Source organism: Physcomitrium patens, chromosome 3, assembly GCF_059467195.1.
Source record: "Physcomitrium patens ecotype Gransden chromosome 3, ASM5946719v1, whole genome shotgun sequence".
NCBI classification, from domain to species: Eukaryota; Viridiplantae; Streptophyta; class Bryopsida; order Funariales; family Funariaceae; genus Physcomitrium; species Physcomitrium patens.
This window is the reverse complement of record NC_143412.1, coordinates 18,967,528-18,980,671: the sequence shown is the minus strand read 5'-3', so window position 1 is coordinate 18,980,671 and position 13,144 is coordinate 18,967,528. Positions and strand designations below refer to the sequence as shown.

Below are 13,144 nucleotides of genomic sequence, written 5' to 3'. Positions count from 1 at the left end.
TCACTCACGTGCTTGAGCGCAGAGAATCCTCTTTTGCGCATCTCCGAGATGCTTTTACTGTTACTCACGGTCAGGATGCGTGTTGCTCTCGTGCACGCCAGACAAGGAGGTGGTGAGGCCCGCCTTCATATCCTTTACACCACGAGCGAGTACGTCAAAGTGAGAAATGGAAAGAATTCATTTTCTATTTCTATAAATTGGCCTTCGATTAGCTGTCGTGGTCGCTGATTGCCTGGCATCCTGAATGGTACTCTTTCAGCATCCAGCCTTGTTTTGTTGAGTTCAGTGGGCAGTTGGTAATGCGAATGTCGATGCTGTGTGAGAAGTGCATTTGCTGCAGGATTTTTCTTTGGTGGCCGACCATTAATAGATGTGGAAATGAGTGCAGGGACAACATACATTCTAGTTTCGTTGTGATGAATTCCCGTTAAAAAATTCCATGCAGTTGACGTAATCTTAAGGTTAACATATCTGTGTACGTCTTGTGGAATATCTCGCTGGCATGATGCCATAGATCGTCTAAGTCTGGACTAGTCGGTCACGAGCGACATATGAACAAAAATATGTAGGTTCTGACGAGTTGCAGCTCCCCAAAATAAACTTTGCATTCCGGGAGCTTCTGAAATCTGAGAGCGAAGTTCTCGAATTTCGCAACCATGTGTGCTTTGTGTTAAGTTCGGAATTCGGTTATGCAACATTAGGTCAAGATCTGCTTTTCATTAAAGCCCCCCTGAGGCCGTTTTGGAATCAGCAGTTCCCAGAACCAAGGAATCGTCCACAAGAAGCTCACCTAATCGTGGATTCATGGGTACTAAATACATTTGGAGGTACGATCTTTGTCTGTAAATAGCCCCGTGATCGTCCACTCCAGAGATAACATTGATTACTTATCGTCCGGAGAGGACTTTTTCAATTCATAGCTCGCTCACCGAGACAGTCCCCGACAGGTTTCTTGCGCAAAAAAATTGTGCACGGAATGAAAGAACTTCTCACCCTGTCAACCAATTCAAGAGTTGGCAAAGCTGCAGAAATCGGAGATTTTGCTCGAGGATGAGAATCTCCCATGAATTTGCCGTACCCCTACCGAAGCTCCATACGAAATCATCCTCACAAGTAGAGGATGTCTTAAAAATACCAGTGATTCATTGGATTCAACCCCGACTTCATCTTTCTTGTCTAGGGTGTAGTAGTAAACACTGTTGAGGTGAAATTTGAGCATTTGAGAAAGCTAGATTGGGCTCCTCCAAGTTTCTTCTATGAGTTCCATTTAGCTGTACATAACTCCACTTCTAACATCGTCTGGACTTCCTGTTACACCGTAAACCTCGACCAGAGTGAACTTCTCAGGTTTGGGGTCACACTGAAGTTACTCAATAATTATATACGAGAACACTTGTTCAGTGCAAGAACGAAACATTCTGCTCTAGATTAGATACATTGGCCAGCTCAATTTAATCCTAAACCATACTGAGGGCAAGAAAAGATATAGCTACAACCGCAACTAGTCTTCTTCCAAGGGTTTAGAGATCGAGATGGCCACACCAGGTTCTACAAACACTAACATTCGTTGATTGTCATGGCCTGTGATAGAAATTGGTATTATGCGCAATTTGGAGACACTGGCTGCAGATCCTCGTAATAGCTTTTGCAATCGTCATGTTTCGGTCCGAGATCCAGCATCATTGCATGTTTAGTGGTTATCCCCGCTGTGCAAGCTTTCGTGCAGACGGATATAACCAGCTTGAAGAGGGTGGATGTGTCTGCACCAGAGATGGAAAACTATTATGATCCGAGTGGAATGCAGATTCATGTTAGTTTCTATTAAGAATCATAAGCAGAATGACCTGTTACTTTGAATGTAAGCATGAAGAAAGACATACCCGTGTCTGAACAGAAAATCCATTACAACTAAAGCGGAGTTGAGCTTGTATTGACCCGGTGTGCACACAAGTTTTGCAACATCTGCAAGGGACACTAATTTAAAGTCCTCGATGTCTCCATCTGAACATAGTGGCAACACAGAGAAAAGGAATAAGAGAACAGGATAAACCGTGGTGCACAAGATTGTGTTCGCAATATTTACAGCAAAGTAGGAAATAGGGCGGTCAATGACAACATGCACAAATTTTATTTGAGATTGCCAGTTAGTTGAAGGCAATAGAGATGGAATTGGTGCAGTGCAAACCATTGTTGAAGGGAAGGAAATCAGGAGGCAGTTCCAAGTCATAGCAGTAAATCACATCCCTCTTCATCTTCAAGCCGTTACACTGCTCATAGCTCACATGACCGCAGGACACAGCCCTGCAAACCCCAAATCCTTCAATTGATAAAATCGTGCGGAACAATCAATCAGGGCAGCGACCAGGTTTAGGGTTTAGGGTTTAGGTAACGTAGTCAATAAAGGCTTCTTATAAAAGAGATACATGTAGTTGTGTGTTTCACAACAGAATTGAGTCAGTAACCTACTTCTGAGCCATGTGAACGGGTATGTTGGCTTTCGCCAAAGCTTTTTGGATTAGCTTCTCCTTACAGTTCCCTCCTGGGGTCTGAACACACCCACTCGTCAAATTGCATTTGCACGTATCAATATTGACTAATCAGAATCAAATACATGGTACCGCATCAAACATTGTCAACTTACAAATTGATGTACGTGCTCTTTCCACGACTAAGACACTGCGTCAATGAGAGTTGTTGCCACACGCTAGTCAGGTGCGTGCAACTTCTCAACTTTTTAGAGCAGTTGTAATTAATATGATAAGAATGTACAAACTGATCCGAGGAATGAAGCAAAAACCTGGCCTGCCACAACCATATTGTCCATGATGCCTGCAAATGATTTCTTTTTCTTACTCCGCCGGGATATCCACAGAAAATCTTTTCCGTTCATTCTGACGAACCCGTTCATGTGCAGTCCATAACACTGTCACAGGCAAACGGTCCCAGTGGTTCGGAGTGGCATTAGGAAACAGTATAGACTAGAGAAGTTTAAAAAGATCGGGCTAATACATAAAAACAAAATAAAACAAAGTTTCACCTTAATTCCAAAGAAGGGAAGAGCTGCCCGCTCAATGGAAAAATAACGATGCCCATCAAACCTAGTTACAACTGGACAGAGCTGCAGTCAAACAGAGCGTCAACATTGTCTTGTTAATTTCAACTTGCAGGTAACTTCCACCGCAAAAATGGAAGACGGTTTATGTTCGTGTATGCAACCTCATTTCGCCAGTCCGTAATATTTTTTTCATTTTCGAGAAGACGCAATATTGTGTCTATTTGTCTGGTACGTTCGCCAGTCGAATTGCAGGTAGGATGCAGAGTAATCCACCCATTCCCAGTGCCGATTCTCAAATCCCCTGGATCGTGGAAGAAAATTTTCTCGAACCGTTTTATGCGTTCCCAAAACCTGTATACTTCTCGCCGCCACAGAACTTCGTGAGACACACCCAAATCAATTTATGGAAATATATAATGCTTATTTTTGACACAGAGCCTGTCCTCGACCTCAAATAAAGTAATTCAGGAATCAGTGGCTTCTCAAGAACGAAGATACTGCAATCCGATACCTCGGGTGTATGTAGCCAAGGATTTCGCCTTCGAGCTTGAAAGGAATGAAGGACTTCTTATGTTCCTGCAATGTCATTCCCAAACTCGTCAGTCTCGCATTTACGTCTCCATAATATTGAATTGCAGCCTGTTTCACATTGTGTGTATCTAGAAGGAAAGATATAGGGCAAGTCATACCAGCGCGTCAAATCTCAAAGACAATCGTTGAAGGAGAAAATATTTGAAAACTAGCAGAAGCAATGTCTACCAGGATGAGAATAGTTTTGATCTAAAATTAACAACATTAGTGCAGAAATCCATTCCCTGGGTTTGATGATATGAATGATTAGTCTCTTATTCACTCATTTCAGCATTCACAAGTTTCTGGCACCTAAGCAGACATCAGAAATCACTTTAGCGTTGCTGACAATACACCTTACAGTTCAACTCCGTGAAAACTATGAATGCAAACATTACACACTAAAAATAAACGAGATGCGTCAATTCCATCGTCCGAATTATTTAATAACATTCCTCGTGATACTAAAAGCTCATGAAACAATCAACACTGCTTCTGATGGGCAGCTTGAGGGAGGATGAGACTCACCCGGCCAACATTACAGTTGTTGACCACTGTTTCCCAGAAAGGCCCGAGGCTTTCAATCGCTGGATCCCCCATAGGTTCCTTACTTTGTGAAAAAAATTGCAAACCTCTACAGGGCCATGATTAAACCCTAAAATGAAACACCTGGGCTCAATTTTCACTTCCAGAACGCATCAAGCGGGGATCAAGAGGGCACAAAGAGTAAGGTAGAAGAACCGTCAGTTTGCTAAAACACTTTGAGCCCAAAAGGTATTACACCCTCTTGGCTTCAAAGTAACCATTCAGTTTGCATGGAAGCGTTCAATAGCAAGGAAACTGATGTTAGGAAACTTAAGCAGGTGACTGACTGCTCCAGAGGCGCATCCTCCGTGACTTCAGGTCGATAAACCAACATGTGGTTCGTAACAGGACAATAAGAACTAATTCTAGTTGCAAATTCCATGGAAGTGCTAGCCAGATGCAATCCAATGTAGAACCTCGCAATGAGGCAAATGGTGTCATTACTCTAAAGTGATCCATGAAGTTTCATTCCAGCACTGCACTGCACTATTTGAAAAGCTGATTTTTGCAGTTTGTACAATAATTTTGTAACTTCCCAAACTTACACTGCACTGCACTATTTGAGAAGCTGATTTTTGCAGTTTGTACAATAATTTCGTGGGAAATGTTGAGAATGAGAACATGGGTTGGAAATGTCTAGAATGGAGGCAGGGGTTGGAAATGTTGAGAATGGAGGCTGGGGTTGGAAATATTGAGAATAAAGGGGTTGGAAATATTGAGAATAAAGGGGTTGGAAATGTTGAGAATGGAGGCGAGGGTTGGAAATATTGAGAATAAAGGCAAGGGTTGGAAATGTAGAGAATGGGGGCACGGGTTGGAAATGTTGAGAATGGAGGCAAAGATTGGAAATATCAAGAATAGAGGCAAGGGTTGGAAATGTCGAGAATGGAGGCGGGGGTTAGAAATGTCGAGAATGGAGGCGGGGGTTGGAAATGTCGAGAATGGAGGTGGGGGTTGGAAATGTCGAGAATGGAGGCGGGGGTTGGAAATGTCGAGAATGGAGGCAAGGGTTAGAAATATTGAGAATGGGGACAGGAGTTGGAAATGTTGAGAATGGGAGCAAAGATTGGAAATGTTGAGAATGGGAGTAATGATTGGAAATGTCAAGAATAGAGGCAGGGGTTGGAAATGTCGAGAATGGAGGCAAGAGTTGGAAATATCAAGAATAGATGTGGGGGTTGGAAATGTCGACAATAGAGGTGGGGGTTGGAAATGTTGAGAATGAAGGCAAGGGTTGGAAATGTCGAGAATGGAAGCGGGGGTTGGAAATGTTGAGAATGGAGGCGGGGGTTGGAAATGTCGAGAATGGAGGCAGGGATTGGAAATGTTGAGAATGGAGGCAAAGATTGGAAATATCAAGAATAGAGGTAGGGGTTGGAAATATCGAGAATGGGAGCAAAGATTGGAAATGTCAAGAATAGAGGCAGGGGTTGGAAATGTCGAGAATGGAGGCAAGGATTGGAAATGTCAAGAATAGAGGCAGGGGGTGGAAATGTTGAGAATGGGGGCAGGAATTGGAAATGTTGAGAATGGGGGCAAGAATTGGAAATGTTGAGAATGGGGGCAAGAATTGGAAATGTCAAGAATAGAGACAAGAGTTGGAAATGTTGAGAATGGGGATAGGGATTGGAAATGTTGAGAATGGCGGCAAAGATTGGAAATATCAAGAATAGAGACAAGGGTTGGAAATGTCAAGAATGGGGGCAAGGATTGGAAATGTAAAGAGTAGAGGCAGGGATTGGAAATGTCGAGAATAGAGGTGGGGGTTGGAAATGTCGAGAATAGGGACAGGGATTGGAAATATTGAGAATGAGGGCAAGGATTGGAAATATCAAGAATAGAGGTAGGGGTTGGAAATGTCGAGAATGGAGGCAAAGATTGGAAATATCGAGAATAGAGGTAGGGGTTGGAAATGTCGAGAATGGGGGCGAGAGTTGAAAATGTCGAGAATGGGAGCAGGGATTGGAAATGTCGAGAATGGAGGCGGGGGTTGGAAATGTCAAGATTGGGAGCAGGAATTGGAAATGTCGAGAATGAGAGTAGGGATTGGAAATGTCGAGAATGGGAACAGGGATTGGAAATGTCGAGAATGGGAGCAAGAATTGGAAATGTTAAGAATAGATGCAAGAATTGGAAATGTTGAGAATGGAGGCGGGGGTTGGAAATATCGAGAATGGAGGTAGGGGTTGGAAATGTCGAGAATGGTGGCAGGAGTTGGAAATGTTGAAAATGGAGGCAAGAGTTGGAAATGTTGAGAATGGAGGCGGAGGTTGGAAATATTGAGAATGGAGGTAGAGGTTGGAAATGTCAAGAATAGAGACAAGGGTTGAAAATGTCAAGGGCAATAGTTTGGAATAGGAGAATGGCTGGGAATGGATATGAGTTGAAAGGGTACGATGATGGTTTAAATATGTAAATTGATTTAATAAAAATTTGAACCACTTTATTATTTTTCTCTCTTTCTCTTTCTTTCTTTCTTTCTTTTTTTTTTTTTTTTTCTATATATATATATATGTTTGGTAGAACTAAGATATATTTGTTGCATTGATTAAAGATAAATCAAAACAATAAGAATGCAAAGGTTTTCAAGTTATGATATAATGTACAAAAAACAATAGATGTTGACAATATTATTTGAAGAATTTGGGATTATGTTGAAACTTTTAGGTAATATGCTTCTAGTGGCATTTGATTTAATTTTAAGCTCCTAAATTCATACACCAAGTAGCTAATTATAAGAAATAAATCATAAAATATCAATTTAATATCTTATAAATATTAACTCAAAAAAGCATAAGTTTGTAGTAAAAATAAAATATTTATTATTTAAAAGAAAATCTACTTTCTTTAAGATAAGAATATTTTGAAAGCATTTTTTTCAATATATATTTTTAAGCTCCATTTATTTAATCTTGTTATTAGTATTATAATTTTTGTATCATAATTAAAGTGATTAATTCTAAAATCTTCTATCTTCCATCTATTGCTTGATTGTCTAAAACTTATAATTCATAGAAATTAAAGATAAAATATTTAATAAGTTAATTTAAAAAAAATAAAAAAATACTAGATAAATTGATTATAAGATGACATAGATATTATATATGTATGGCATAAATAGAAGTCATGGTATATAAAATTACATTCAATCTTTTGTAGAGCTAATTTATTACAACTATGTTAGTTGATAAGTCAAAGAAGTTTTGCCACATACATAGATTTTAAATACTATTTTTTATTATTTGCACAACTTATTAGTTCCAAAATTTAAATAAAATATCTATCAAATTTTCAATATTTTGTTGGTTATTATTTGAATGTCTCTAAACAATTTTTTTTTCTTCTTTTACTACTAGGAACAAGTGATTTTACAAAATCAATATTTGAGATATCTAAAATGATACATCAAAAGCCATTCATACAATTAACACATATTATTTTTAAAAAGAAATTGTATATACTCTGTTGTATACATATGGAGAGTTTTTATTAGATACTTTTATTGTACCGATCAACTTTTGTGAAGTGCGGAGCTTAAAAGAACTTCAAAATATAAAAGTTAGTTTTAAAGAATGGCATGAAATACCTTAGGTTATAAGATTATTTGATTATACAAATGTATTAATTAAACTTTTGAAAAGTAAACACAATTCAAAAATAAAAATTAATAGCCATGATTACAATATTATATTATAAGAAATTATTAATAATAATAAAAAATCCTAGATATTTTTAGAAGTCTTTTAGAAGTGATTAATATTGGCTCGTGTTTAGTAATTTAGGAATGAAGGAAGTTGTACACTTTAGAGAATAACTAGATGTAAGAAATACTAGGAGTGGCTATTTTAAAATCAATCATTGTTGATACTTGCTAATTTTGAATAGAATATATTCATATTCTTTTCATAAGAAAAATTTAAGAGTTTTGTATAAAAATTATAATTACAAACTTAATAGTAATTTTAATATTGTTAAAGTTTTTGGTAATTGAAGAAAATATTATGCATTTTAAAGAAACTAATAATGAATTAAGAAGTCCTATTTGTGACAAAGTTAACATATTTGTATTTAATTTTATATAATATTATGATAAATTACTTAGATATTGTTGAGAGTCGCATTCTTCATTTCAATCATTTAATAAAGATAGAAAATTAATAAAATTTGATATTAAAGTATAAAATATTTATGCAATAATTTTAGAGCATTTAATTTTAAAAACATCTTGATAAGATAGAATTTAGAAATCAATAATATTTGTATTTAAGATATAAGTAACTTCAAATTATCATACAAATATCTTCAATTGTAAATCTTTTATGTAATTGTCCTTAATTAATTAATATTAAATGTCAATTTTAAAGATTCTTATGTATAATACTATAGCTTCTTCTAAGAAATGCACATAGTAAATTAAATATCTATTTTAATCAATAAATTACTATAATTGTTTTAAAATGCCACAAGTATTATATTTTCCTCTTGCAATGTTATAAAAATTTAATTACATTCTAAAATCACAAAATGTATGTATTTCTGATCAAGAACACAAAGTTTTTAAAAATAAAATAAAAATTACACTATGTATGCAATAATGTTTAGAAAACCAAGTAATTAGCATAATAGACTAGATAATTATGATTTATTATGCCTATGTAGTCATGATTATAAAATTAAAAACTTTAAAAAGAATATAAATATTTATTAACCTGATTTTATTATCCTACATAGGACATGTATATAGAAACCATATACTAATGCATCTTGTAAGAATATATATATGTATATATAGATATATATAAAGATAAAATACCTTAAAGACTTTAAATTATCATACTATCAAATAATATAATATAAACTTCTATTCTATTTACAAAGATTTTAACTTAACATCTAAAAATAATTTCAATATATTTTAAAATAGTATCAAAGTTAATATTAGAGTTTTTAATATTCTATGCTAATTCTTAAACACACCTATAAGTTTTTGTATTTCTAAATCGATAATATTCTTTTGTATATTCTTGAAAATAAAATAATGTCTCTATAACAATTTTTTTGTGTTTTTTATGTTTAAATTTTATTTTCCTATCTTTTAAGGAAAAATAAGTATATTTATAATATCTTTTATAAATTATCATAATGATTATCTAAAGTCAAGGTTTATATTAATAATATTTTGCCATGGTAGATACAACTATCTTGGTTCAAGCATCAAAGTTTGTTTATAACATATATAAACAAGATGGACTTATAAATATTATAAGGACTTAACATTTAATTAATTTAAATTATTACAACTTATATAAATTTTATTAAATTTAAATCACTTAAATATTTTTAATAGTATACTCAAAAAAGAAATTATAATGTAATGATTGTAAAGTATAATTACTAACTTTCTTACAAAGTTAAAACTTAGTAAAATTAAAATAAAATTTTATTTGATAGTGATAAATCATATTAATCTAAATTCGTTACATTTATTTAATTATTTTATGATTAAAATATTTAAAATTAATAATATTTTCTTAATATGATTTAGGATATAATAATTAGTCAAATTAAAAAATAAAATATAGAATATTTATATTATTTTATAAAAGACATCTATATATATATATTGTATATTTTTAATTAAGAATTATATATTTTTCTGATTTGATTTTTTTTTAGATATTATCTTTATATAAATTATATAAAAAATAAATTATCTACAATTTTTTGTGTGAATCATTCATATATATATATATATATACTAATATAAAAACTTAATGTGATATATATATATATATATATATATATATATATATATATATATATATATATATATGTATTATTTAAGTAAATAGAAGTAAATAGAAATAGTAGAAATATTTTGGATTGATAATACCTTCTTTCAAAACTTTAAGAGGGTTTTTTAGATGCAAATTGGATATTTAAATAACTATAGATATGTCACATGGTTATTTATATTCATTCTAAAATTTTCTTATTTTTAAGAAGTTGTATTATAGAAAAATTATGATTTAATGTTTGTTCTATTAGTATTGTGATTAGAATTTTTTATTTATTTTCTATTTTTTTATTTCAATCTTGCTTTAAGTCCTTTTAGTTTCTTTATAATTATAATAAGTTATTTTAGTTCTTTCTTTTAGCATATAAATCTCTTCTTCAGTATATTTCTTTCTTCAATGTCGTTAATAAGTATATTAACTTATTAAAGTTTTGTTTATTTTAATATCTTTGAATTTATTTATAATATATATATTTTAATTTAATTTCTTGAATACATATAATATAATTTTTATATGATTATTCCTCAGTAGTCTATTATAAGTTTGATCTTAAGAACTTTAGAACTTTGTTTTCTAAATATCTTCTTTAGCAATATAATTGAAATTATTGGAATCAATAAATATAAATACCAAATAGTACTTTGATCTATGATATGATAAAATTAAGGCCTCTTATACTAAAAAAAATTAAAATAAGTAAATAAATATTTAGTAAATCATAGATCATAGAATTAATATATTTAGATTTCATATAGTATTTTAATTATAAAAAATAAAATTTGAATTTTAATTAATATTTTTAAATTAGAAATAATAATCATTACAAAAATAATAATAAAAAGTGTAAACATACTTGAAGCTTAAAAGAAAACTTGAAAAGTCAAAAGAAAACATTAAAAAAATAAAAGAAAGAAGTTGAAGAACCATATAAATAAATTTAAAGAAACTTAAAGAAGTTAGAAGAAGCTTAAATAGAAAAAATAACAACCGTAAATTGAGAAGTAATGGAATAAAATTTTAATAGTGAATACATGTAAATAATAAACATGTATTTTAATGATGATTAATTTAATATTAAATAAATATATTAATAGTAAATAATCTGATTATAAATATTTATTTAATTTTTAAATAGAATAATATTAAATTTATTTTAATAATAAATAAATTAGTAGTATATATTTATTTAATTTTGATACAATATTTTTAGTCTTAATTATTTAAGAAATCAATCAAATAAATATAAAATTTTTTCGTGGACATGCATGTTTAATTAAATTACAAGAATTCAATAGAAGTAAATAGAAGTAAATAAAAGTAAATAGAAGTAAATAAAAATAATTAGAAGTAAATAATTTTAATAATATTTTGTGAAATATTTTCTTAAAAGTTCTATACGTACAATTTTTCTTTATTCATATTTGGTGGTGATTAGTAGTTTGAAAACTTGGCCCACAAGTTGTCTACAGGTCACACATGTCGGCTATTTGTAATAGAAGTTTGTTATGTAGTACACATGTGAAACTTGTCTAGTAAATTAGATACTTATCTTGCAAATTAGATACTTATCTTGTAAGTGAGAAAAGTGTTGAAGGTCCTATAGAATTTTGTAACATAGTTCTTAGTTAGATAGTATATATGAAGACAAGAGTGAAGCCTTTTTTATTCTTGTTAAATGTCTTTTTTGTCTTTTTTGTCTTTTATTTTTATTCTTTGTCTTTGATAATAGCTATTCTAGTTCAATAATATATCATCATTGAGTGATTATCTATTACTTTAAATAACAAAAGAGTATATTGATCCTTTGATTTTTTAACATTCATATCTTTGATGATTTGATAAGAGCCTTAATTCATTTTTTTTCTTATATTTAAAAGTGAATTAATTATTTTATTTTTTATATATTTTGAAAATTAATAAATATTCAAATTAATCTAATATTTTTATTTTTTAATATTTATTCTTTTTCTAAGATTTATTTTTCTTTACAATAGATGTTTATTTAGAATAAAAAAATCACAAAGTCTTTGTTTTGTTAGATTTGAGAGCTTCAACTTCTTTTATATACAAAGACTTGTTAAAAAACAAGAAATTTCTTTAGTCAAGAAAACTAAGCCTATATATGTAGAAATAATAGATAGACATTTGTTGTCTTCTAAAGATGTTATCTATAAAATTACTCCTTATAAATATACCAACTAATAGATATAATAGTTTAGTAATATGAAGTGTGATTAAATATCCCTCAAATCTAGTTATTTTAGATTTATTATAGCTAAAGAAGTATAATCTTCAAATAGATAAGATTTCTTTAAGCCTTGATTTTATAAACGCATAATTTAGAATTTTGTTATCAAAATAAAAAGTCATAAGTCTAATACAGCCAAATTTTTATTAATAGATGCAAGAGCTTGTATTCATGCAAGAAAAGAATAGTCACCTTTTATTATTTATGCCACATCCATTTTTGATAGTGGATATACTTCAAATAGCATTCCAAGTCAATATAAAGATTATTAAGATATTTTTAAGAAAAGAATAATAATTTTTTTATAAAGCATTGTTCATATGATTGTTCAATTGAAAGAGTTCAATCTCCATTTGAATTAATATATAGCTTATCACAAAATAAGTTGGTTTTACTCAAAGAATATATTAATCAAAACCTAGCAAATAATTTTTTATGCCATTTAAAATTCCTAATAAAAAATCTTATTTTATTTATAGAAAAAAGAGAGATAATTATAAATAAATATAAATTATATAAAACTCAATAAAATTATCATAAAAAATATATACTCTCTATCTTAAATACTAAGACTTTTTAATTAATTCAATAAAGCAAAGATCTACATTAAAATAGATCTATAAGGAACCTATAATTTAATATGCATAAAAAAAGAGATGAATTGAAGACTACATTTCAAATCATATATAAATATTTCAAATATATTATTATTCTTTTTAGATTTATTAATGCATTAGTTACTTTTAATATCTTATAAGTAAAATTTTAAAGAATTTCTTCATGTTTTTGTTATCTATTATGAAGTCGATATTTTAATTAATTTTGAGAATACAAAATAACATGAACTTCATGTTTGTCTTGTGTTATAAAAACTTAGAAATATAGGAC

General features: G+C 30.9%; 1 protein-coding gene across 3 annotated transcripts; it reads right to left on the bottom strand.

Moving 5' to 3' along the window:
• Positions 1-1,121: 1,121 nt before the first annotated feature.
• Positions 1,122-4,584, bottom strand: LOC112279616 (nudix hydrolase 20, chloroplastic). 3 transcript variants are annotated; one of them, XR_016502241.1, is made up of 10 exons: positions 4,154-4,575; positions 3,567-3,631; positions 3,217-3,406; positions 3,038-3,118; positions 2,798-2,923; positions 2,467-2,546; positions 2,186-2,301; positions 1,881-2,001; positions 1,543-1,760; positions 1,122-1,308 (listed from the first exon to the last, which is right to left on the bottom strand). XR_016502241.1 is itself a non-coding variant. In XM_024514241.3 (9 exons), the coding sequence occupies exons 1-9, from the start codon at positions 4,162-4,164 to the stop codon at positions 1,691-1,693; spliced, it is 867 nt and encodes a 288-aa protein (XP_024370009.1). In that variant the 5' UTR covers positions 4,165-4,584; the 3' UTR covers positions 1,122-1,690. The 3 variants fall into 3 exon arrangements, 2 of the variants coding, with proteins under 2 accessions (XP_024370009.1, XP_024370007.1); XM_024514241.3 differs by having other exon boundaries at positions 1,122-1,760; positions 3,217-3,413; positions 4,154-4,584; XM_024514239.3 differs by having other exon boundaries at positions 1,122-1,760.
• Between the last annotated feature and the right edge of the window lie 8,560 nt (positions 4,585-13,144).

Excerpts from the sequence above, each read along its gene's own strand:
- LOC112279616 (XM_024514239.3), bottom strand. The coding sequence starts at position 4,225 with ATGGGGGATCCAGCGATTGAAAGCCTCGGGCCTTTCTGGGAAACAGTG. Across the intron at positions 3,632-4,153 it reads ACAACTGTAATGTTGGCCGG|GAACATAAGAAGTCCTTCAT; the intron begins GTGAGTCTCATC and ends ATGACATTGCAG. Across the intron at positions 2,547-2,797 it reads ATATGGTTGTGGCAGGCCAG|ACCCCAGGAGGGAACTGTAA; the intron begins GTTTTTGCTTCA and ends GGGTGTGTTCAG.